Here is a 23071-nt window from a genome sequence, read left to right on the forward strand (position 1 = left end):
GATATACAAGACGATGTTTTACAATGATTGCTCAATAAAATTACAGAATGGATTTCAACTCATTTAACGACAATATTATAAATATTTCAAGGAATCATTTTGAACGCAATGCTAGATATTGAATCAGCATTATCACCAATAAATCAAATGTTCTTGAGATATGAATATCACAACGAAATAAATAGGTTTGCGACAAGACGAAGGGATGCACAGTGGGCGCGCCATAGGCAGAACAATTTTCAAAAAACGTAAACTAAGATTTTACTGTACTAACTTTTATCTTGGCAGTAAACGGCATGTATTTGACCAAGAGCAAGACAGGGTATTACCATGATGGACTTGAGCCGGCTGCTATCCTCTGGTTCGACACAATAGGTTGTGTGACAAGACGAATGGATACACAGTGGGCGCGTCATAGAACAATTTTCAAAAAACAAAAACTAAGATTTGTACTAACTTTTATCTTGGCAGTAATGGCTAACGGCATGTATTTGACCAAGAACAAGACAGGGTATATCATGGACTGTTATCCTCTGGTTCGACACAATGTTGGTTTAACTTTTAAGGCACAATTTTAGCCATCTCTGAACTTATTATCTGAAAATACAAAATGTACTTTTTGTATTAATATATCTACTTTTTCTCAATGTGAACTTAGTAAGCCAGATTTCTCTTTGATTCACACCATGCCAGTCCACCTTAAAGGCCAATTTACACCGAGAGGTAACGGTAACAACAAATATAGAATCTATGTTATTCATTATGACCACACACAACACGGAGCGGACGGGCGGCTTTCGCTCAGGATAGGTACAGATTCTACCGCGGGTCAAGCTATGCGCGAAATTAACTAAATTTCGCATGCATATTATCTAAAATTTAAATGTACTCCTTGTGACGTGAAAAAATTCGCAACCAATCAGAATTAAAAAAAGTTCGATTTGCGCGCGAATATATTCACTAAATGGAAAACAGGTTTTATCCCCCAGAAGGCGGTTGAATTGTAGCATATAACGAAATAGTGTTTAGACAATCTCAACCAAAAGACTTTACTATAAAATTGATATTATTCTTTGTAACTGTACAGTATTCCAATTAATCATATTATAGTTATATAGTTTGTGATCACATTTAAGTGTGGTCTCTCTTTGAATCAATATACATTTACGATAATCAATAGAGAAGTTATGAGAGATAGTTGGCATCCATTTTATTATTTAGCGGTCCACTTACAGTCTCCATCAAAGTTTAATGGTATCTAAGACACTGAACTACTTAAAAGATTCGTTCGCTGAGTAATTTATGGCCAACATACATGATCATCTTCTTATAGCTTGTAAATTTCATTTTAATGATGCCGTCTATAATAAAAAAAAACATAATGGGTCTAAAGAAACGACAAAAAGAAACAAAATATAATTGATCATAGATTGTGTTAGGTGTCCGTAATAACATGATTAACAGCCACAGTGTGTTACCATGACAATTACGCTCCATTGGGAGAATGTTATTGGCTAGCCAAACGAACCATGTGACATAGTAACAAACAGTCGAACAAATGGTAAACTGGCCCCAAAACATCATATTTACCAGAAGTTTCTTGTAGATGAATTAATCGCTCCCACTGGTAAGATAATGCATCGAGATCAGCCGTTGATTGGCTGAAACTGTAATTACGCGCCATGCGTCACTGCGTTCTTATCATCCATTGGTTAATCGACATTTTGTACTCATTTCAGAAAGCAACCTGCTTTATTAATGTTCCTTTTGTAAAAGTGATTGTTTAAATCGGATTCTTCGACGAGGAGGCGATGCAAGCGAATTATTTTACAATTATAGTTTTTGATAATAAAGTTGTCATTCGTTGGAATAAATGGGTCAATTGTCAGCACTCACGTGTACATGTGTAAAGCATTCGATGATATAATTAACTAATATGATATACACGTGGCAGCAGTCGGCGGCCTAATCAACATCAAAACTGTTCCGATTCTACAAGCAACATTAACTCGTAGTTTGATAGTACAAAACCACTCCTTTGGGGCACTTTGCTGGGTCACTGAGGTGTCCCCCTCTTAGGGGAGTAGGAGTTCTAACTGCATTAAGTAAAATGACAATTACTATTAGGTTTAAGTGTTTATTTTATTTTTAAACAAAACATTATTATATGAAAACATCTTTTTAAACACCAAATATTAATATTGCTATAGAAAACAATATTTTAATATTTAACTATTATCATAACATATGGTAGGCCTAACTTTTTTTAACGTAATATTACACTTAAAAGCTCTGTCTACACTATCAAACTTTATGTGACAACAAAATGTGATGTGCCCATATATGGACATGATGATGTCATATCCCTACCATATGTGGATACATCACACTTTTTTGTCAAATTGATCAATCAATCAAAATAAATTTATTCCATAAAACTATGTCATCAAGAACTTATGGAAAAGGGAACTGAAAATAAGCAAAGTCGAGACCCTTTAAAAACCTAATACGTTTGATAGTGTAGACAGAGCTTTAAAGCTGTATCTTTCTAAATTCTATAACTCACTATTTTAGTGTAATATTATACCTATTTTAAGAACTATTTTAAGAACTATTTTAAAGTAACTTTCCGCTTTAAAAACATTTTAAAAAAATCTAATTCTCAAACTAAATTATTTCAAGTAATCATAATCCGACATACCCATGTGACTCATTATTTGGTGGGCGTAACAAAATCATGTGATAGGACGCGTCACGCAGTACTAATTCTGGAAACTAAAGTAGCTCAGCATTGATGCATGTTCTACTATACATGACAAAATGAGTCACTAGTGATTTTAACAACATATCTACAGTGATCTTCAGTAGATAATACGTCTTAAAATATCGGTTTTTTTTGTCATTTTAAATGAATTAATAAATCAAATTCTACCAAAACTAACGAGCTTTTGGACGATTGTCAGCAAAGACAAGAAGAATAAATATATTAAATACAAAAGTAATACACGACCGACTTGGATTTAAAAACGGAATAAAAGTTTGTCATAAAAAAAGAACTTATTGTCAGCTACTGTTTTATTACATATATCTGACTAAACAAGGATAATATAAGATGGATTAATGATAGCATTGCGAGTGATCAATTTAAAGAAGTAAAAACTTTTAAATCTTGATCAAGTGATGCTTGGTAGAGGGCGCTATGTAATCACATTTAACAGAGCCATATCAAATTGATTTACATAGGATATACTTGCTGTTTTCATTGCTGTTGTATTATCATTTATATGACAAATTTCAATAAAAAAATTAAATAATACTGATGTTATTTTCTATGCTTATACAGTATAACAACACCAGTTAATGTTTCTTTTTTCGACTGAAATTTCTCAATGTTTTTATTATGCATAGTTTAGCAGTTAACTGGTTAAGCTAGTTAAGCAGTTAACTGGTTAAGCTAGTTAAGCAGTGAACTGGTTAAGCTAGTTAAGCAGTTAAGTTTTGTTTATCAAACCGGTTCTTTTTATCTTAAAAAGTGGACTTTTTTAAAATGTTATATTTTTTATTTTAAATAAATATGCGAAAATATTCTCTTATGTGAAAAAAAATAATTGCTTAGTTTATTTTGAAAACAAACATAAGTAATATCATTAGATTAAAACATAGTATAGGATGATTTGGTGCGATAAACCAAGAAATTTTAGTGAAATTTGACCTTTTTTCTAGGAGGTAATGATTCTAAATAGTCATCAAAATAAATCTTCTGCGTAGCGACTTCTTGTTCAGATTTTAAGTACATATGCAGCTGGTCCTCTGGTAGATCTTCATCCGTCAATTCTTGTGATTCTGAAACGGTTTTTGGATCTTCTTCCATCTTCCCTGGAACTACCTCATCTTCATCATTGTCATCATTTATTTGAAAGTGTGAAAACAGTGATAGCTTGTATTTCATGATATCATCCACGTACAAGCCAATTCGGTTACGGTTAACAGTGTTTGATGTTTTCCATGGAATTGCGCACGCAAGTTTAAACAAAACATTTTCAATTTCTCTAACTCTTGTCCTCCAAGTTTTTGTCTTTCCTGTCAGACGATTTGAAAAATCTGTAATTTTTTTGTTGAAGTTTTCAGGTACTGCTCTCCATGCAACATATGCCGCAGCTATGATTAAGTGGATAGGCTGCCTTCCAGAAACTAACCACGCTTCATTTGATAAACAGCAAATGTTTAGAACACTCTTTTCTAAATTCAACTGTTCAAGTCCACTTTCTTTAAGATAAGTTGGAATAATTTCTTCCAATTTCATAAACTCCAAATTAATACCTAAACAATTCACTAACTGTTTGAAGACAGTTCCGAAATATTCACGCTGCACACTACACAAGTCAATAACGTAGTTTATCGTCACCGGCCAGTTGTGCATTCGGCAAGTTAGATAAACGCAGGATGCACTAAGCGCACGTTTTTGTTCGCTGTGTCTTTTGTAAAACTCTTTCATTTCAAACGCTTTATAGCTGTAATCTACGGCCTGCTTCTCCATCTCCACACTAAATTTAAACTGTTTACAGAATGTTTTTACCATTTCTCCCCACATTATTTTCGTTTTTGAAACATTTTGATCTAGACATGTAACTCTACGATTGCGTGCCAATGCTTTTAAGTTCGCACTGCTGTGAAAGATGGGGGCAGCATCATGATTTTCTTCATTGATGTCGTTATCATCGATTATTGTTCCGCAGCTAAGGCAAATCAAAGTTGTATGTCCATTAATGTTTTCATTTTCAACATCAGCAGAGTTGCACTCTGGACAAATTGTAACCTTAGACATTTTTCTTTTTATCTATAGATAAAAATCATTGTATACCGCATAAATCATTATATCAAAACCTTACTAGTTAGTAAGTAATATTTTTAGACAAATATTTTAATATTTATTAATAAAGTTTTGAATTGATATAAATTAATATTTTATAATTACTTCAATAAATTAATATTTATATATGTAAAGGAGACGTAGGCCTAGTAGGAGGGCATAGATAGTTTGATAAACAAATGTTTTCTTAATCAACACAACAAAAGATGGGATTTCATGTTTCACCTATTGCTTCAGTAGATAGAGCTAGGCCGTTCTGCCGATCTACAGACTATAAATTCCACCCAACCATGACAGTCCGACAACGTTTGGTCAACGTTCTCGAATCTCAATCAGAATGATAGGATAGGCCTAGACTAGACTTAATATTATACTGTAATAAGCCTACTACTCAAAACAATCTAATTATTTACAACAAAAATAGAATCCTAGGATTTTATTACTTACATTATAGGTCTAGCCTAGGCTACGTACCACCATTTAGGAACAATATTAAGGTAAAAATTGGGATTTTCCCACGCCATCGACCATCTAAATGTTGCCGCTCGCACGTCGAATCATCGTCGATTACGTCATCATCGACGTCATGAGTGTGTCATAACCTTTCAACTTTTTCCTCTGGCTGGAAAAAAAAAACAAGGACGGTTTTGGCTTCTGTCATTTTTGAGTCATAAATAAACGTAGGCTACAATAATCATTGATTGTCACATGCTGTCTGGTCATCGTATCTTAAACTACACAACGTAATAGTAGATAGAATTAGGCCGTAAGTATCTTAACTAGGTCTACTAGGCTAGCTAAATAGTAGCCTAGCTAGGCCTAGCCCTAGTAGTAGGCCTACTTCACTTACTGTATTTTAGTGTGCACTCCTCCCTGGGTTAAAGACACCATCCCCTTGTTTTGAACCGCGCCCTCTCTCTAGTTTTCCCCAAACACTATTCCTCCTCCCCCTACATACACGGTACAAGCAAGTAGTACCAATACTTTAGCCTAAATCTATCTAAAATAGTAATATCACTAGTAGGGCTAGGCTACTGAATCCCGTACTAGTATTAGTCTAGGCTATTTCTATTTAATCCTGACTGATTTAGCCTAGTCCGTTAAAAATGTTCTCACATTTGGGATTCTTTTTAAACAGTTATGTCTTGTAATTCCTCTAGCCCTAGCCTAATAACTGCACTAAATAACTTAATAATTTTTATTATTTCAGAAATATGAATTCCTGACTGGTTCACCTGGAAGTTGGCCAAAGTACACAGTATTAATATTATACAAACAAATTTATATTCTGAAGTTTACAAAGAAAAAGTATGAGTGGAAGTCGCGTAGACCTCAAGGTCGTTCTTTTAGGCAAAGAGTATGGAGGAAAAACTAGTTTAGTAGAAAGATACTTGCATGATCGTTTTCATGGTGATGTACCTTATCAAAATGTAAGTTAAGCTCTATCAAACTAGTTTGACAAAACAAGTGTGATGTACCCAAATATGGTAGTAAAGCCATTGAACAACGTAAAATCAAATAAAAAATCAAAAACAAAATTATTTATCTTGCTTGTTAATTATTAATGTGTTGAAAAACAGCGACAATTGTATTGTTTTCATTAGTAATTATTAATTAACCTTTCTGATTACTTTTAGACAATTGGGGCTGCATTTGGAGCTAAAAAAGTGGATATTGGAGACCGTACAGTTACCATGGGAATCTGGGTAAGATGTCTGTCTAGACTATCAAACTAGTTTGACCAAAAAAGTATGATGTGCCCTTATATGGTAGTGATATGCTCAAATATGGTAGTGATATGACATCATCATGTCCATATATGGTCACATAAAAGTAACAATGATAACATTTTAGAATTGCTGCTTGGTGGTACCAACAGTTCATAAAAACTTGTGTAGAATTTTCAAACCCTCAGCGTTCACAACAAAATAATATTTGTTTCCTGTTTCAATTCTGTAAGCACCAACGTTTTCAAATGTGTATAAATAAAAGTTATTTTGAAAATAATAAATTAAATAGTTAAAACTTACTCTTAGTCTATTAATATGTACAGAATGAATCATGTTGAATTTGTTCATTAACAGGATACAGCTGGCTCTGAAAGGTATGAGGCAATGAGCAGAATCTACTACAGAGGTGCGAAAGCAGCAATTTTATGTTATGGTAAGTCTAATATTGAAGAGACTGTTGTATGAGGTCTACTGTACTTGAGTATACTGTGAGATCTATGTGAGTGTAGGAGTATGTACTTGAGTATGGTAAGTTATTCTTCCTCGGTCACATTTGCCTCATTTGAATACACGGTCACACTAGACTGAACAACCATGCCATCATAGTCAATTGACGTGACTATCCCAACCGAAATGTTTGGTCGAGTGGTAAAGGGTTTACTCTATGACACTGGAACCCTAGGTTCTAGGTCTATCAATAGCATGTTTTTTATAATAGACCGAGGAAGAAGAGATTACCCTTGAGTATACTGTGAGATCTATGTGAGTGTAGGAGTATGAGGTCTAATTGAGTATACCCTGAGGTCTGTTGAATGTAGTGACATCTACTTGAATTTACTCTTGAGGTCTGCTTGAGTGTAGTGAGGTCTATTTGAGTGTACTGTAGTGTGTGATCTGCTTTAGTGTAGTGGGAGATCTACTTGAATGTATTGTGAGATAGTGTACTGTGAGATTTATTTGAGTTCACTGTACTGTGAGATCTACAGTATTTGATTGAGTGTTATTTAATTGTTAGTGTTAGATCTATTTGAGTATACTGTTTAAGTGTATTTAGGCTTATTTGAGTATACACAAGATATGTTAAATAAGTGTGGTATCTTTTACTCAGTGCAGTATGATGATTTTAAGGACCATTATAAAATAATAGCTATAAATAAAATGGCAAGTCAAAGGCTTTTGTAATCTTACCATGAAATGACGACTGTATAAATATAAACAAGATAGTACTTGACTGTTACTATTTATGTAAGGCTTTATGATATGTCATATCTGTGCAATAGATACAGTGGATGTATTCTGTAAGGTACTGTAGTATTTCACCAGCTTGGCTACCTTCACATAATACAATACAATAGTTTCATTAAATATTTATGAACTAGCCAGAGTCTACTGAATTTCCTTCCATTTATTTTATAATAAATAAATCAAATAATAATAATAATAGTTCATTCTTATATAGTGGATATAAGCAAGCTCTCAATGCACTGCACATTATTACCTCAGTAATTTTTGGATCATACACGTATGGAAACATACTCTCATATAATGCATCAGATTAGCAAATTGATAACCCTCCAAAATGTGTAATATCAACCTTAAAATGTCAATTTTCACAAAACTGATTGTTGTTTTGTCCACAATGGATTAGAATTATGTTTTAGTTTTAATTTATTTAAATTAAAAAAAAAAAAAAACCACTGATAGAAAAGGGGTTATTATATATTAGTGAAGTTAATGAGTACAGTAGAACTCGTCCATGACCCCCTAGTGTCCCATTAATAGGAATGTCCCTGAATAGGGGTAGGTCATAGTGTTAAAACCTTATAGCCCCTCATTTCACAGGATTGTGGTATATCATTAAGTCATCTAAGCCTTTCACTTTTCTTTTTATCTGTATATTTACTGTATACTTTTTTATCATCTATTTAGGCGTCCAATAATTGAAAATAAATATAATCACTGACCTACATTATAACAGTTAGTGACCCCTACAGAGACCCCTAAAGTGACCAACCTATATCAATATAAATTATTCATTATTTGTGAATCAATTTACATTTTACAAGGACCTAAGTGTCAAATATGGAGATCAGATAAAAGAACAGTTTCAGTATTTTACTGATGGTGTTTGATTTAGTGAAAGCAAAACTGTGACTGTTTTACTTTTAGTTGGAAAATGTAGAATCAATTCTACTAATTATAAAAAACCAATGGAATAAAATAAACGTAGATGTAGACATACCTCAAATAAGTACACTATTAAAATATGTGACAACAAAATGTGATGTGCCCATATATGGACATGATGATGTCATATCAATACCATATTTTGGCATATCACTACCATATTTAGGCACATCACACTTTTTTTTGTCAAACTATTTTGATAGTGTAGACAGAGCTTAAGAAATGTTAAGACATGCATGTAAAGTATACAGATTTGTATTCTGTGCCAATCAGCATTTATCTCCACGTTGGTCGGTACAAATCTACGCTAAAATTTACAGGTTTCTTTTTCGTTGTAAAGAATCAAATATAAGGAAATGAATGTGTTAAAGTAATGTAAAATGCCTTTGTTAACATATTTATAGCTTCAAATACATAACATAAATAATGTTTTAAATGTGATTATTTTAATACATTGAATTACAACATCAGCTATGAATTAAAACATTATATAAATCACTATTTAATTACATTAATGGTTAATGTGGTATTTACATTATTACGTACATATCAATCTCTGCTGTACATTTATGTCAGTTACTTGTCAATTTTTTATTTATATACGACGTGCAAACTAAACAATTTTTGATTTTGAAAGATTAATGTGTTTTTATATTGCGACATCTGATGTGACATCTATAATTCTAAATTTTCAGATTTGACCGAGAACGCCAGTTTTGAAAGGGTGAAATTTTGGGTTGATGAACTTCTGAAGAACGAAGAGGTATGAATTTTAAAATCACATAAATTTAAATTAACTGAATTTGAGAGTTGTAAGTTTTAAAATAATAATTTTGTTATACTGTAATTTATATCAGTATTAGTTTTATTAGTATTTATAAATACACACTCATTTATTTTCTGAGGTATTAGTAATAGTATTAAATACTCATTAATTTATTTTCATTTATTAGTAGTAATACCTATAAAAGAATCAGTGAGTATTTAATAAGTATATAGCATATTTTCACTATGACTATCTATTTTGAGAAGTTTGTTCCTAAACAATTTTTATTTAAAATTATGTTTTATAAATGGATTTTACAAAAGGAAATTGAATTTATATTGGTAAAATTAAATTATGATGAATCCTTGAAAATAAACTCAAATTCCTTTACTTTTTGAATATTTCAGAATTGTAGAATATATCTATGCGCCACCAAAGTAGATTTAGTTGACACTGAAGAGAATAAAAAAAACAGAAAGGTGGATTATCATGAGACCACAGACTACGGAGATTGTAAGTCAATTTTGTTTGTTCTTATAAAGATGTATTGTCCCCCAAAAACATGAAAAATGAAGATTAATAATCAGACTTTAAATAGTCCATTTTGCAAATTTAATTTAGTTATTTAAAATTTAAAAATTAATGTTTTCACATATAAAAAGACAAAATTTTTCAGGTAAATATATTTTTTTATCCAATTTTTTCACAATTAATAACTATTATGCAACATTAAAATGGCATATTCAACAAAAAAAATGACAAATTATTTGTTAAGGGGGACAATACATCTTTGTTATAAATTGTTAAAATCATTGTCTTCATTTAGTATCATCTTTTTCATAACCATCTTTGTTGTACTGACATCATTATCATCAGCAGATCAAACAAGCCCTCTAAATTTCTGAAAATACAGTTGAAAAGATAGATTAGAACATTCAGAATTTCTAGGCCCAGGCCATCACCCTTTGATTCTGGATTCGCAACTGATTACCCATTGGAAAGTTGATTTTTACCAACATTACCACATTTTCTAACCATAATTTCCTATTAAGGCTTAATATGAACATTTGGTAGATTCACTTCCAGGGTATGAACTTGTTTTTCATGAGGGGCTTTACTTTTAGCATTAACTATGGTGGTGTATCACATATGAGAATGATATTAAATCAATAAGAGAGGAGACATGTTAAAACAATTTCATGTGGTTACAAAGTAGTAATATGTTCTTTTTTTTTTAATATATTAATTTTATCTTACAATAATAGCTATAAAAGCAAAGGTGTTTGAAACCTCAAGTAAAACAGGACACAATATTAGTAAGTTTCATTTTCATATTTTTCTATTTAAAATTTGTACTTATATTTCGGTATCTTTTATTCATCAACAAGTATATACATAAAACAATTCATGGCAGTATAAACTGAATTGCGAACTGAGTAGTTAAATACATTATACAAAATATACAGAATTAAACAAAATGAGCAAAATGAAGATTAATACAATAGTTAAGTTACGGTACATAGTCAATTAATTAGTAGAAAAATATCTTTAAAAAAATATATAATGTTGAAACTTGACCAGGTTCATAACCAGATTTAACCCTGGATGATTCAAAATACATAATTATTTTATTTTATTTTTGTGGACAACCAGGCAAAATTGAAACAGAGCATTTCTTTTGTATTTGTTTCATTTTATATATTTTTATATTGCAGAAGAATTGTTTACCTCAATAGCAAAAGATTATGTTGAAGACCCAAGGAATAATGAAGAAGGTAAGACATGTATAGTGATACTGTACCCTCATTTGGGCCACTCCTATTATGGAAATACTTTACCGGAAAATGGACAAAGGCAATATAATTTAACACAAGGGTGTGTGGCGCAGGGTGTAGAAGGGTGTGTAACATAATGTGTGTTTCCATACGTGTTTGATCCAAAAAAAATGACTGGGGTAATAATGTTCAGTGCTTAGAGGTTTCACAACATTAGGTGAGCATATAAATCCAGGATATTATTATTAATATAATTTATCACAAGGGCCAACCTTTATCAAAAGGGACTTTACAGTACTTGACTTTGTGTCCCCTTAATATGTGTTCTACTTTAATACAGTCCTTCAGTAATTTTGAACTTGCATTGTCCAAACACTGCAATAGACTATAATATCTCTATGCTCAATTCACATTTATTTAGTCATCGTTTATAATTACAATTTCAGTATATAATTGATGGCAGGGACCCTGCATAAAGAACTTTACAATTCTTTTTTCGCAGGACCCTTTTGCATAAAAACATAAAACAATAAAACAAAACATAAATTAAATAAAAAGACATTTCCTATTCCTCAAAGCACACAATAAATAACATTCAAACAGTAATTGATAATTATAAGTTTGTTTATTTTTTAATTTTTGTTTATTTGTAAGTTTGATTATTTTAAGACATTGTGCTATTTCTGATGCCGAGAAAATTAATTTTAGTAATTTAGTAAAAGTAATTTATATACATTTATTTTTCCATAGAAGAAACAAGTTATTTACTGATTTTTTAGCATTTAAATTACAACTAAGAAGATAACGATTTGTATTCTGAACTTGTAACATCGCGTCAACATTAAAAAAAAAAAAAATCAAATCTGTTTAAAGTGTTATAGAGTAGGCAGTGCAGTAAATCAAAATGGATTCATTTACAATAACAAGCTTTCCATTTAGTAATTTGAAGACTTATGGGATTGACTGTTGACTCCTGGGATGTGTGACTGCCCCTTGGGGTTCCCAGAATGCAATGTTTTATTACAAAGTGTCAGTTTCTAACGCACGCATTATCAAAACATATTATAAAAAATGTTTTATTTTTTAAAAGATGTTGATAATTTATTTCTAAGATATATATATTGTAATTGATGTTCCCAGAGTGCTTTCAAAAATATACAATTTAATGCTTTTAATAATACCAATATGTTTTATTTATTCACTGAATTATGAAGAATACAGGTCACCTTATATGGAAAATGATTTAAAATATAATCTCCATAAATGAACATTATTATATGTAATACTTTTTCAGATGTTTCACCAAAAAGCCTTGATTTACAAGAAGATAAAACAAGATCTAGAGGGTGTTGCAGCTAGTTAACTAATAAACATATTGATTCATTTGATTTAAAACATGTAAGCCAATGACAGGTATACTCTTGGCTGACAGACACATCAAAACTGTGATGTCCAGTGTATGTCCACTTCACACTGACCACACATTAATTGTAAAGAAAAGAGTACAGCTCAACTTTTTTTAGAAATATATGAGCATGTCTGTTGAATAAAGATTCAACCAATCAGAGCACTGATATAAGTGTGACAGTTCAATCACTGGATTTATATAAAAAAATATATTATAAAGCTAGGCCTAGGCTGTATATGATTTGTAGTAGAGCGCTGGCGCCTGGCTAAATTAATGAAGAGGACTTGAAGTGTATGTTGCAATGTATGATCAATTTTTGTGGTGTCTGTCAGTCAAATGTATGATATTGTATTCTCATGCCTTGCTTCTACAATAACAATGATATTCTTCATTATTAATATTATAATGTATTTAATGAAACATTTATGATGTAATAAATTCCTTGTGCAATCAATTTTGAACTGCTTAAAAAGTAACGAAAAAAATGAATTACAGAATCACGATGATAGTATAATGAATGTTTTCATCCATCCTATCACTTGCGAATTTAAACATCCTGAAATACAATAGGCTTGAATTACTTTTGAACCAAATTTTGGACACAAACATCTTTGAAGAACCACAGAGTGGCTTGAGAAAAAATCATCAAACAATAAAATGTCGAGATGAATGGTGTTTGATGTTAAGTGGTATGTTATGATTTGATCTTGCTGAAAATGATTGTAAACATACTAAACCCAAATGTAAAATCCTGTGAATTGTGATGCGACTCATCTGTGTTATAAAGGGCAACTGCGCTGAATTTGTTTCGGTGGATCATCGGCGCAATTTTTAACCTTCAAAAACAAAATTAAAATGCTATTTCCGGAGACCTAAAATGTTCATACCTCAGATTTATAGTTAGTCTAGCTGGGTGGTTGAACCACGGCTTGGTCCTGGTTAACCTAATTTTAGGCCACAAAATCTAAACTTTGCAGAACGCTGATGTGCAGATTTATAATATTTGTCAATCCATTACATATATATATATGAACTAGTATAATAGAGGGACCCATGTTATTATCATAGTTACATGTTTGTGCCAAATTTAATACTGTTATACTGTACAGTACTGCTTCAAATGACTATACCCACTGTGGTATTGGTTCTTATAGAATTGCTGACAAATGTATATGTTGCAGAATTATTTTGTCCATCTTGTATCCAAACTAAACCAGATTATTATAATGAACATCTAATAGCAATCTTTAGTATCGTTCAATATAATGACTTCAGTTGATGTGAGACTTGATATTTTATCAGCTAGGTTTTAGGTTTCGTAAAATTGAGTCAATTATATAAATCAGGGTTCGTAAAACAAAATATGATCGTAAAATCCTTATTAAAAGTCAAGTAGACCATTTATGTAACCTAGATAACAGTTTTTATTATAACGTTCTGTTTTGGACAATTTTATTGCAACATTTTTTATTATTTGTTTAGTATTGTATTTTAATTATATTATTAAAATTACATTATTTTTTCAACATCAATTGTTTTCCTTAAATTTCTTCTGATAGCTATAGTTGTATGCTATAAGAACCTATGGTCATGAGAACCTGGGGGGGGGGGGGGGGGTTGAGGACTTAAGAAGAGTGAACCACAAGAATATATAAAATAAAAATATATAATGAAAACCTGCTCTTTTGGTATGTTGAATATTTGTTATCCCTAAATAAATGGTCAAATGTGCATCAATTTGATGGAATGATTTTATTGCTTGAAAAGATAATATAATATAGTCTAATCTATAATAGTTTAACTGTAAGTGTAATCGATAATTATTTTTTTATCTTGTGTGCTAAAAATTAAAGAACATACACCAATTCAATTTTCTGATTTTTTTATTCAAACTTAGATTACATTAATGTTGGAGTTAAGTTAGTCTTATTTTTATCAATACCTAGAGTAGTATAAATTATAGATTTATACATATCAGCAGAAATTTTGGTTTATCCAAAATAATTGGGAGAAATTTCATTTTAGCAGGAGAGCGGGAGATGACTCAAAATATCGGGAGGCTAAAATTTCCTTTGAAATTGTGTTATGTTTTTTCTAGTGATTTCAGGATTGTTTGGCTGTGTGCCAAGGTAGGGGTTTCACATACAATGACCGTGTTCCATGCACCACATACAACATCTGTTACTCGCTTTTTTTGCAGCATTTTCACTTGTGTTGGTTGGTCTACAGTGTTTGTATCACCGTGTCCAAGCTGGCCATACTTCCCCCAGCCCCACGTGTATAAATCACCATTTTCTACAAAAACAAATTATTCTTAATAGATGTCTGAAACTAACTTAAATTCCACCAAATAAAATTAAAATTGCAATAAATGAATGTGGCAATAAGGTTTATCCCACATAGCGTGCATGATGCATAATGGGAAGGGTTTGCGAGCAAATGCGTACGTATGTGATTTACTTCCCACTGTGCATTGTGCAATGACATTCCTCGCAAAATCAAGCTATTTGCAATAAACATTAATAGAAAAATGAAACTTACCAAGAACGGCAGCTGAATGTCTTGATCCACAGCTGACCTTTGACACAGTGATGTCATCAGGGAAATCTAACAGACTGGGTATCATGGAAAACTGAAGACCAACGTCTCCATGGCTACTTAAATCTTTGACTCTGGAACATGATGCTTTATCCTCATTTATCTTCTCACTTTCCAAAGATGATTCAAGTTTATTGTTTGACACTGTTCTATTATGATTTAATATTTCATGCTCTGATTGTTCAGCTTTAATTTTACTTTCTATATTCTCGGAACTCTTCTCTTGCGTCTCTTTATCACAATAAGTTGGGTAATTGCTGTCTGCAGTATTAAGTTTCTTATGTTGTGTTCTAAGCGTTGGTTTTGATTTCATTGGAAATCCTAATTGTCCCGATTCATTCCAACCCCAAATATATATATCACCAATAGCTAGGAAAGGAAATGAGAACAGAAAAATTGACTACACTGCAGTAATGTTGACACTTAGAAATATAGGTTTTTGACGATAAAATTAATATCATGTAATCCTAGGCTGCTCTAGTTACTTTAATTTCATTACACAAACTATTTAAAAATATTAATATCACTTATAAACTCAATTTTTAAATTTCTTTAAACAATTATTTTAAAAATTAAAAAACTGAGCTACTGTATAGTACTCTGATTTGATGCTTGTTCCAAAGCAACCCAATTTGTGAGTGATAATGTCCCGTTCTGATCACCAAATTTCAAACTTGTGTCTGTAAATCTTTAAAATTATTATAGAACATTTATAAATCCTCACCACTGAGGGCAGCAGAGTGCCATCCACCGCAACTTACAGCAGACAATCTAATTCCTTGAAGAGCCTCAACTACACGAGGCTCTTTCTCCGAGTTTGGTATGCCATGACCCAACTGTCCTCGACTGATAGGTAAACAAAATTAATTGATATAGTATAATTTAAAAAGTTTGAATAGTACAAGCTTTTACTTGATCAGGTCAGGTTCAAATTTAAAATACAGTAATAACCTAATTATTATCACATCTAAAACTCTGTCTACACTATCAAACTAGTTTGACAAAAAAAGTGTGATGTGCCCAAATATGGTAGTGATATACCCAAATATGGTAGTGATATGACATCATCATGTCCATATATGGGCACATCAATTTTCATGTAAAGTTTGTTGGTGTAGACAAGTACCTCCAGTCATCAGGTGCAACCTGGTAGGCTAGTGATCTGAAGTCTGACCCAGCAAAATAAAACTACAACAGATCACCTACATCAAACATGAAAATAAATCAAAACATGCATCGCAAACCTTCCGATTCCAAAGCTATATACATCTCCTGATTCTGTCAGAATTAAGACATGTTCTTTGCCACAGGTCACCTGACAGACTCTAGCCAATGAGAGGGGTCGGTAGATGTAGTGAGAGTCAGCGTAAATTATTTCACCAAAAGTACCATCAGCTAAAAGAAATAAATGGAATGAAATAATGAAAGCATGTATGGTTGCAAACAGGATGGAGGTCCCTGGATGAACAGTTGAACATTACCCTGGATGTGCAGAATATATCTGACTGCGTTGCATACATAGCTGAGAGGTTTCTAACCTTGTGTTGCTATGACATGTGTATCTCCTAAACTAACTGATTTGAATGTGCTACTTGAATCTTTAATGCCAGAATCTACTTTTTCGTGACAGCCATATCCATTCATCACAGTTAGTCCTTCTGTACAGGATATTACATAACCAGCAATACCATTTAAATCAACATCAAGAAGTATCAGTTTATTAAAATCTTCAACTGATTTTGAAAAACAACATGAACATGATTTTGAAGCGCAAATAACTTGCTGATCTGAAATAGTAAATAAATTAAATTAAATATTTACAAACATCTAATAAAGATAACTCAATAAATGCTTATTTATACTGTTAAGACAAAATAGTTTGCAATAATTTGTGACCTTGAATGTAAATGTAACCTTGTTTAAAGCTCTGTCTACACTATCATGCCCATATATGGATATGATGATGTCATATCACTACCATATTTGGGCATATCACACTTTTTTTGTCAAACTAGTTTGATAGTGTAGGCAGAGCTTTAGTGCATATGCAAATTATTATGCACATCAAAAGATTTATGAAATCTTACTACAAGTTAACCCACACATGCTATGTATTTCTTTTTGAACAAACCTTTGAGCAAGTGAATCGAAGACCATGTTATTACTATCTTGAAAGTATCATTGATTAATTGGTTCCTGAAAATTTCTGATGGGGTAGAAATAAACCTACTAAAACTTTGCTTCGATGATGATTGAGTACTACTACTACTAGTACTAGGACTGTTGTCACTGATTTGCGAGAAACCATTGTAACCAAAACCAAACAAGGTCGACATATCTAAAGTCTAACTATAATAAAAGAAACATGTTATGATTTTACAAGTTTTAATGTAAGTTAAATCAACAAATCAATTAAAAACAGCAAAGACTTTGTTTGGATCAGCAAAAAAAGACAAACGTTTGTTTACATATTTTCAACTTTGACCCAGTACTTACTACTAGTCTTGAAACCAGCCTCCCTTTTACCATATCTATGCTTTGTAACGACTGTGTACAATAGTCTATTAACAAAAATTAAAGACAAAATGGTTCTCGAAAGTACAATAGTCTGGTAAGATTAAATGCATTTATTTCTATGTAATTAACTTAATTGCAATATATTATTGTTTAGCAAGACTTTTTGTTTATTTATATATCTTCAGTCAAAAAATTACGTTTCATTTTTATTGAATAGTCATAGAACTAACAGTCGTAAGTAAGTGACTCTGCAAAATTGAAGGCTAGGCCGGCCTACTAGCGAGGTAGTCTTGGTTTTTTAGAGGCCGCCGGTACCGATGTTTTGCCCACATTGTCCTTGTTGATATCGGGCTTAGATAGGCTTATTAGAGTATTATGTTCATCAATGGACTTAGCCAGAAATAAAAGACTCAATTATGTCTGATTGTGTAGGTTAGAATAAACGTATTTTTTAAAATATGAACAACAACAAAATATTGTTATATTTATTAAAATATTATTGTTAATTATTAATATTTTCATTTTTTAGTTTAAAGCAGGCCAGCTATTATTATATTAATTATATTATAATTTTTCTATTATTTTATCATATCATCTTTGCAGTGTTGACACCAGTGAATACATGAGAAATGGTGATTTTGTTCCAACTAGAATACAAGCCCAGCAAGATGCTGTTAACCTCGTCTGCTCATCAAAAACACGATCTAATCCAGAAAATAATGTAGGATTGATAACAATGGCAAAGTATGTGTACCTTATTTATTATTCTTTGGCATACATCCCATTGTGATATGGCTTTCATTGTAAAAGTAGACAAGGCATAAACATATTGCCATTTAATAATAATATATAAAAGATAATAATATATATATAATAATAATTTTTGCTTTCTTTTATTTTTGGTAATTAAACAAGTGGATGAATTTATTAATTAGTTTTGTAAAATCTAATTTAAAAACTGTTTTTATTTGCAGTGTGAAAGTGTTGGTAACTTTGACAACTGATGTAGGTCGAATCCTGGCTACTCTACATCAAATGCGACCATCTGGAAAGATGACTTTCTTAACAGGAGTTCGAGTTGCTCATGTAAGTAATAAACCAAACAGTGCCCTCACAATGTATGAAATCACTGATGCGTAAACTAATGCCTCTCTCGGACTGTATCAATTAAAAATGAATTATAAATAAGTAAATTAATTTTTATCGTGTAAAACTGTTCCTTTAAACCACAATAAAATAAAATGTTTTATACAAAATATTAATTTTTTATAGCTTGCGCTAAAACACAGACAAAGTAAAAACCACCGAATGAGGATTATTGTGTTCGTAGGAAGCCCTCTAGAGTCGGAGGAAAAAGAGGTAAAATTATTTTTTATTCATTCATATTATTTCAGAAATAGTATTCATTATTATATTAGGAGCTACTAAACATTTAAAATATTTCCTTCACAAAATATTAAATGAAAAAGCAAATGCATAATGTTTAAATGATGCTTATTGACATTTTCTGTAGCTCCTGAAATTAGCAAAGAAATTGAAGAAGGAAAAAGTAAATGTTGATATTATCAACTTTGGTGAAGATGTGAGTATAAAAATTGATAAAAAAAATCATCTATATAAAATGTGAATTAAAATGTTGTTAAAGTTGATTTTTGCATTAAGCATACTGTACCTAGTACAGTTGGTAGTTTTTTCATCAGTTTCATTATTAATCTGTTCTTGTTTTTTTTTAGAATGTCAATACTGAGAAGCTGACTTCTTTTGTAAATACAATTAATGGAAAAGAAGGTACAGGGTAAGTGTTATTTCAAGATAAATTACTACTTATATTAAATTCTATCAAAACAAAAATAACGTTATATACCAATAATTTCGTAAAACTAGGAATTAGTGACTCAATGAGGTATAGTGGTCTGTGTTGCTCCTCTTTTTCCTGACTTGTTATTGTTGTTTATATTCTAATATCAAAGAAATGAAATCTTAACCAATATTTTATTTATTGTATGAGGAATAAATATTATTCGCAAGAAATTAAATTTCCAATAAATACATTTCAGGTCGAACCTTGTAACAATCCCCCCTGGCACGTTGCTGTCTGAAGCGTTGAGACAATCTCCTATTGTTATGGGTGAAGATGGATCTGGTGCTATGCCGTCTATGCCTGGAGGTTCCGGCGGTGAATTTGAGTTTGGTTTTGATCCTGCATCTGACCCTGAGCTGGCTATGGTATGTTGCAATTCAATATAATTCACATTTGTTATCATTGTGTAAAGCTCTGTCCACACTATCAAATTCAATAATGAATCAATCTTTTTAATAACAGGCTTTGAGAATTTCAATGGAAGAGCAGAGACAACGTCATGATGTAGAGAACCTGCAACCTAGTATAGAAGAGACAGCTATGGTGACAAATGCACCTACTAGTGCAGTGCAAGTAGAAGCAGGTTAGTGAGCCATAAGCTCTGTCTACACTATCAAACTTTATGTGACAAAAAAATGTGTATATATGGACTTGATGATGTCATATCACTACCATATTTCTATAAGATTAAAATTGTTTATGACTTTATTGTGTTAATTTTAGATTCAGAAGATGCACTGTTAGAACAAGCTTTAGCAATGTCAAGAGATCAGCCAGTTAGTGCGGACACAGCTGATACTGATATCTCACCAATGCCGGACTTGGGAGCAATGACAGAAGAGGAACAAATTGCATATGCTATGCAAATGTCACTACAAGCAAGTTCTCTTGGTAAGTTTATATGACTGTGGTTAGTAGGAGTAGTCACAATATATATTTTTGCATTTAAATTGCTACGAATCTGAGCATTTGTTACCTACCACAGTCCTTTGGGACACCCCTATTAGGGGGGCACTTTCCCGATAAAGTAAAAGAGGGGAAATATATGTCCCTATACTACAGCCATTCAGGGGACACCCCTATTAAGGGGGCACTTTCCCATGAAATGAAAGATGGGAAATATATGTTTTGATAGGGATATATATATACATTACTCATTTTTCTGTCGCAGAATATTTTAGTATTATGCTTTTCATTGTGTTCTTAAATTAATTTTTGTTTAGTGCCATCACTTTCAAGAGAGAAAAAATAAATAAAATAGTAATTGTTCTGGTTTATCAACAGAATTAGCTGATCTGGAATCAACAGAGTCAAAAGAAACACCAATGGATACCGATTCATCTAATCCAACACCTGTAAGTAAATTATTAGTGCACGTATGTACGCATGAAATAATGAATAGTGTAAATAAGCATCTAAAGCTCTGTCTACACTATCAAACTTTATGTGGAATTAAATTAGAAATGATCCCTCTACCAACCAAGTATCAGTAAAGCTGTTTTCTATCCATATCCATCTAGTTCATTAAATTATTGGTGACAAAAGTTATCACACCTCTTTTGCTACTCTCTATCGGCGCATTAAAGCTCCGTCTACACTATCAAACTTTGTGACAAAAAAATATATGGACACCATATTTGGGTATATAACTACCATATTTGGGCACATCACATTTGTTTTTTGTCAAAATAGATAGTTTAGACAGAGTTAAGTTTGTTTTGATGGAATTATAATGGGAAGTTTATTTTAATACTATGATTTACGATGTTGAAACTTGAAACACAAAAAAATGAAGGTCAAAATATTATAAATTTAAATTGGCCATATCAAAGTAATATTAAAGTTATTCACTTTAAGTCGATAATTCGAGCCAAAAGCAACAAGTTTACGTAATTAACAGGTAAATTAGTTTGATTACATTTCGTCTGGAAAATCGTCGCGAGCGAAAGTAAACAAAGATTTCAAACCACGAGTATGCATTATGCATGATGCTAATTAGGATTGTTTACAACTCGTCACGGTTGAGAAGGTATTTTCACACAGATCGTGAGGAAGTTTTATGATTATGCATACAGAGTAGCCAAACAAGCGCGTTTCATTATGGGGTATGTTTTGATCGAAAACTTTGACTGGAAGTCAGAGTTATTTTTTTAACAAAAAAACGTCTGTATTTCAGTTAAATGATTTTTTTTTTCGACAAATTTTTGGTAATAGTTAATAACTATTGTGATACTTCAAAATGACCCACCTTTTTTCGAAATCTGTTATTTTTTATTTTTTTGGAATTAGTCAAAGGGACAATACATCTTTAAATAGTAATATTTAAATACATTTATTATTTTAACATATGAAGTGCATTCAAATTTACATACTTTTTACTTCCGACCAATTTCTTTCTTTTATCTACATTTCTTATAATATTGTGTCATCATCATTATGTAAATAAATGTTATTGAGTTGAAATTAATAGTTGTTATAATGTTCACAGATGGACGCTGATGCTGAAGACCTTGCTGAGGTCATGTCAGATCCCGCATTCCTTCAACGAGTCCTACAAAATCTTCCAGGTGTTGATCCATCCAGTGATGCCATTAGGAATGCAATGGGATCCCTCACGCAACAGGACGAATCAAAAGAAACAAAAGAAGATAAAAAAGACGGACAATGAAACCTTTCTATTTCTTTTTTTTCCATGTTTAGCACAATATTATGCTTTTCAAATAATGTACCCTATCAAAAAATAGCATAGTTATATAAGTATTCTGTTAGTTATATAGTGTACACTGGGCCACCTTGGACTGTAATCTAATCGAACAGGAAAAGCTGTGTGTTATTTTCACTGTGATTCAGTTGACAACATGAATGTTATTAAAGTAAAATGAAAACAAATTTGTTGATTGTTTTATTGTATGTGAAAAGTAAACATAACTAGAGGAATCAAAAGAGATCGAGTTTTTTCAGTTGTTGCTCCGCATCTTTGAAATACTGTTCCTGAACGGATTAGGTATCTCCATACAATTAATTCTTTAAAGAAACATTAAAATCACACCTCTTTTCGGAGGCTTTAGAATGAATGGATAAATAAAAGAAATTGGTTACTAAATCAGCTACAGTATGTGGTTGCTAGCGCCTTGAGCACTTAGAGGATATGTGCGCTATTATAAATTATTATTACAACATGAATTTCGGGTCAAAAACAAATCATAATATTTCTTTCAATTGGTTAGATGTTTGCTCTGCTCTGAATGTACTTGCGAAGTAACGAAGTAGTTACTAACATTATCAATATTGCTTTCTATATTATGATATTGCAGTTTTCAGGCTTTGAAATGCACAGTTGCTCTCGGAATACGACTGGT

At 31.7% G+C, this 23071-nt stretch overlaps 4 protein-coding genes across 6 annotated transcripts; 2 read left to right on the top strand and 2 right to left on the bottom strand.

Moving 5' to 3' along the window:
* Positions 1-3538: 3538 nt before the first annotated feature.
* LOC144837988 (transcription factor IIIB 50 kDa subunit-like) lies at positions 3539-5429 on the bottom strand. Its single transcript, XM_078693316.1, has 2 exons — positions 5318-5429; positions 3539-4837 (listed from the first exon to the last, which is right to left on the bottom strand). Exon 2 carries the CDS (start codon positions 4823-4825, stop codon positions 3698-3700), a length of 1128 nt encoding a protein of 375 aa, XP_078549442.1. The 5' UTR covers positions 4826-4837; positions 5318-5429; the 3' UTR covers positions 3539-3697.
* Positions 5430-5493: 64 nt separating this feature from the next.
* LOC144837998 (ras-related protein Rab-24-like) lies at positions 5494-14329 on the top strand. Of its 2 annotated transcripts, none has more exons than XM_078693330.1 (9): positions 5494-5636; positions 6081-6300; positions 6508-6576; positions 6955-7033; positions 9483-9550; positions 9961-10066; positions 10819-10869; positions 11269-11328; positions 12623-14329. In XM_078693330.1, exons 2-9 carry the CDS (start codon positions 6181-6183, stop codon positions 12685-12687), a joined length of 618 nt encoding a protein of 205 aa, XP_078549456.1. In that variant the 5' UTR covers positions 5494-5636; positions 6081-6180; the 3' UTR covers positions 12688-14329. The 2 variants fall into 2 exon arrangements, with proteins under 2 accessions (XP_078549456.1, XP_078549457.1); XM_078693331.1 differs by having other exon boundaries at positions 5496-5550.
* LOC144837983 (uncharacterized) lies at positions 14232-17800 on the bottom strand. The gene is made up of 6 exons (XM_078693310.1): positions 17466-17800; positions 16873-17121; positions 16579-16729; positions 16059-16180; positions 15278-15703; positions 14232-15031 (listed from the first exon to the last, which is right to left on the bottom strand). Exons 1-6 carry the CDS (start codon positions 17668-17670, stop codon positions 14820-14822), a joined length of 1365 nt encoding a protein of 454 aa, XP_078549436.1. The 5' UTR covers positions 17671-17800; the 3' UTR covers positions 14232-14819.
* Positions 17801-17834: 34 nt separating this feature from the next.
* Positions 17835-22655, top strand: LOC144837985 (26S proteasome non-ATPase regulatory subunit 4-like). 2 transcript variants are annotated; one of them, XM_078693313.1, is made up of 11 exons: positions 17835-17945; positions 18455-18595; positions 18826-18937; positions 19124-19210; positions 19365-19433; positions 19585-19646; positions 19909-20077; positions 20175-20295; positions 20436-20603; positions 20997-21067; positions 22201-22655. In XM_078693313.1, the coding sequence occupies exons 1-11, from the start codon at positions 17920-17922 to the stop codon at positions 22378-22380; spliced, it is 1206 nt and encodes a 401-aa protein (XP_078549439.1). In that variant the 5' UTR covers positions 17835-17919; the 3' UTR covers positions 22381-22655. The 2 variants fall into 2 exon arrangements, with proteins under 2 accessions (XP_078549439.1, XP_078549440.1); XM_078693314.1 differs by having other exon boundaries at positions 22183-22258.
* The last annotated feature ends 416 nt before the right edge of the window (positions 22656-23071 follow it).

Source organism: Antedon bifida, chromosome 3 (assembly GCF_963402885.1).
Source record: "Antedon bifida chromosome 3, ecAntBifi1.1, whole genome shotgun sequence".
NCBI lineage: Eukaryota > Metazoa > Echinodermata > Crinoidea > Comatulida > Antedonidae > Antedon > Antedon bifida.

Coding starts and splice junctions, on each gene's coding strand:
- LOC144837988 (XM_078693316.1), bottom strand. CDS start 4,825: ATGTCTAAGGTTACAATTTGTCCAGAGTGCAACTCTGCTGATGTTGAA.
- LOC144837998 (XM_078693330.1), top strand. CDS start 6,181: ATGAGTGGAAGTCGCGTAGACCTCAAGGTCGTTCTTTTAGGCAAAGAG. Junction 6,301..6,507: donor GTGATGTACCTTATCAAAAT/GTAAGTTAAGCT, acceptor GATTACTTTTAG/ACAATTGGGGCTGCATTTGG. Junction 10,870..11,268: donor TAAAACAGGACACAATATTA/GTAAGTTTCATT, acceptor TTTATATTGCAG/AAGAATTGTTTACCTCAATA.
- LOC144837983 (XM_078693310.1), bottom strand. CDS start 17,670: ATGTCGACCTTGTTTGGTTTTGGTTACAATGGTTTCTCGCAAATCAGT. Junction 17,122..17,465: donor TTCGATTCACTTGCTCAAAG/GTTTGTTCAAAA, acceptor TTACTATTTCAG/ATCAGCAAGTTATTTGCGCT. Junction 15,032..15,277: donor ACATTCAGCTGCCGTTCTTG/GTAAGTTTCATT, acceptor TTGTTTTTGTAG/AAAATGGTGATTTATACACG.
- LOC144837985 (XM_078693313.1), top strand. CDS start 17,920: ATGGTTCTCGAAAGTACAATAGTCTG. Junction 19,211..19,364: donor TAGAGTCGGAGGAAAAAGAG/GTAAAATTATTT, acceptor CATTTTCTGTAG/CTCCTGAAATTAGCAAAGAA. Junction 21,068..22,200: donor ATTCATCTAATCCAACACCT/GTAAGTAAATTA, acceptor TAATGTTCACAG/ATGGACGCTGATGCTGAAGA.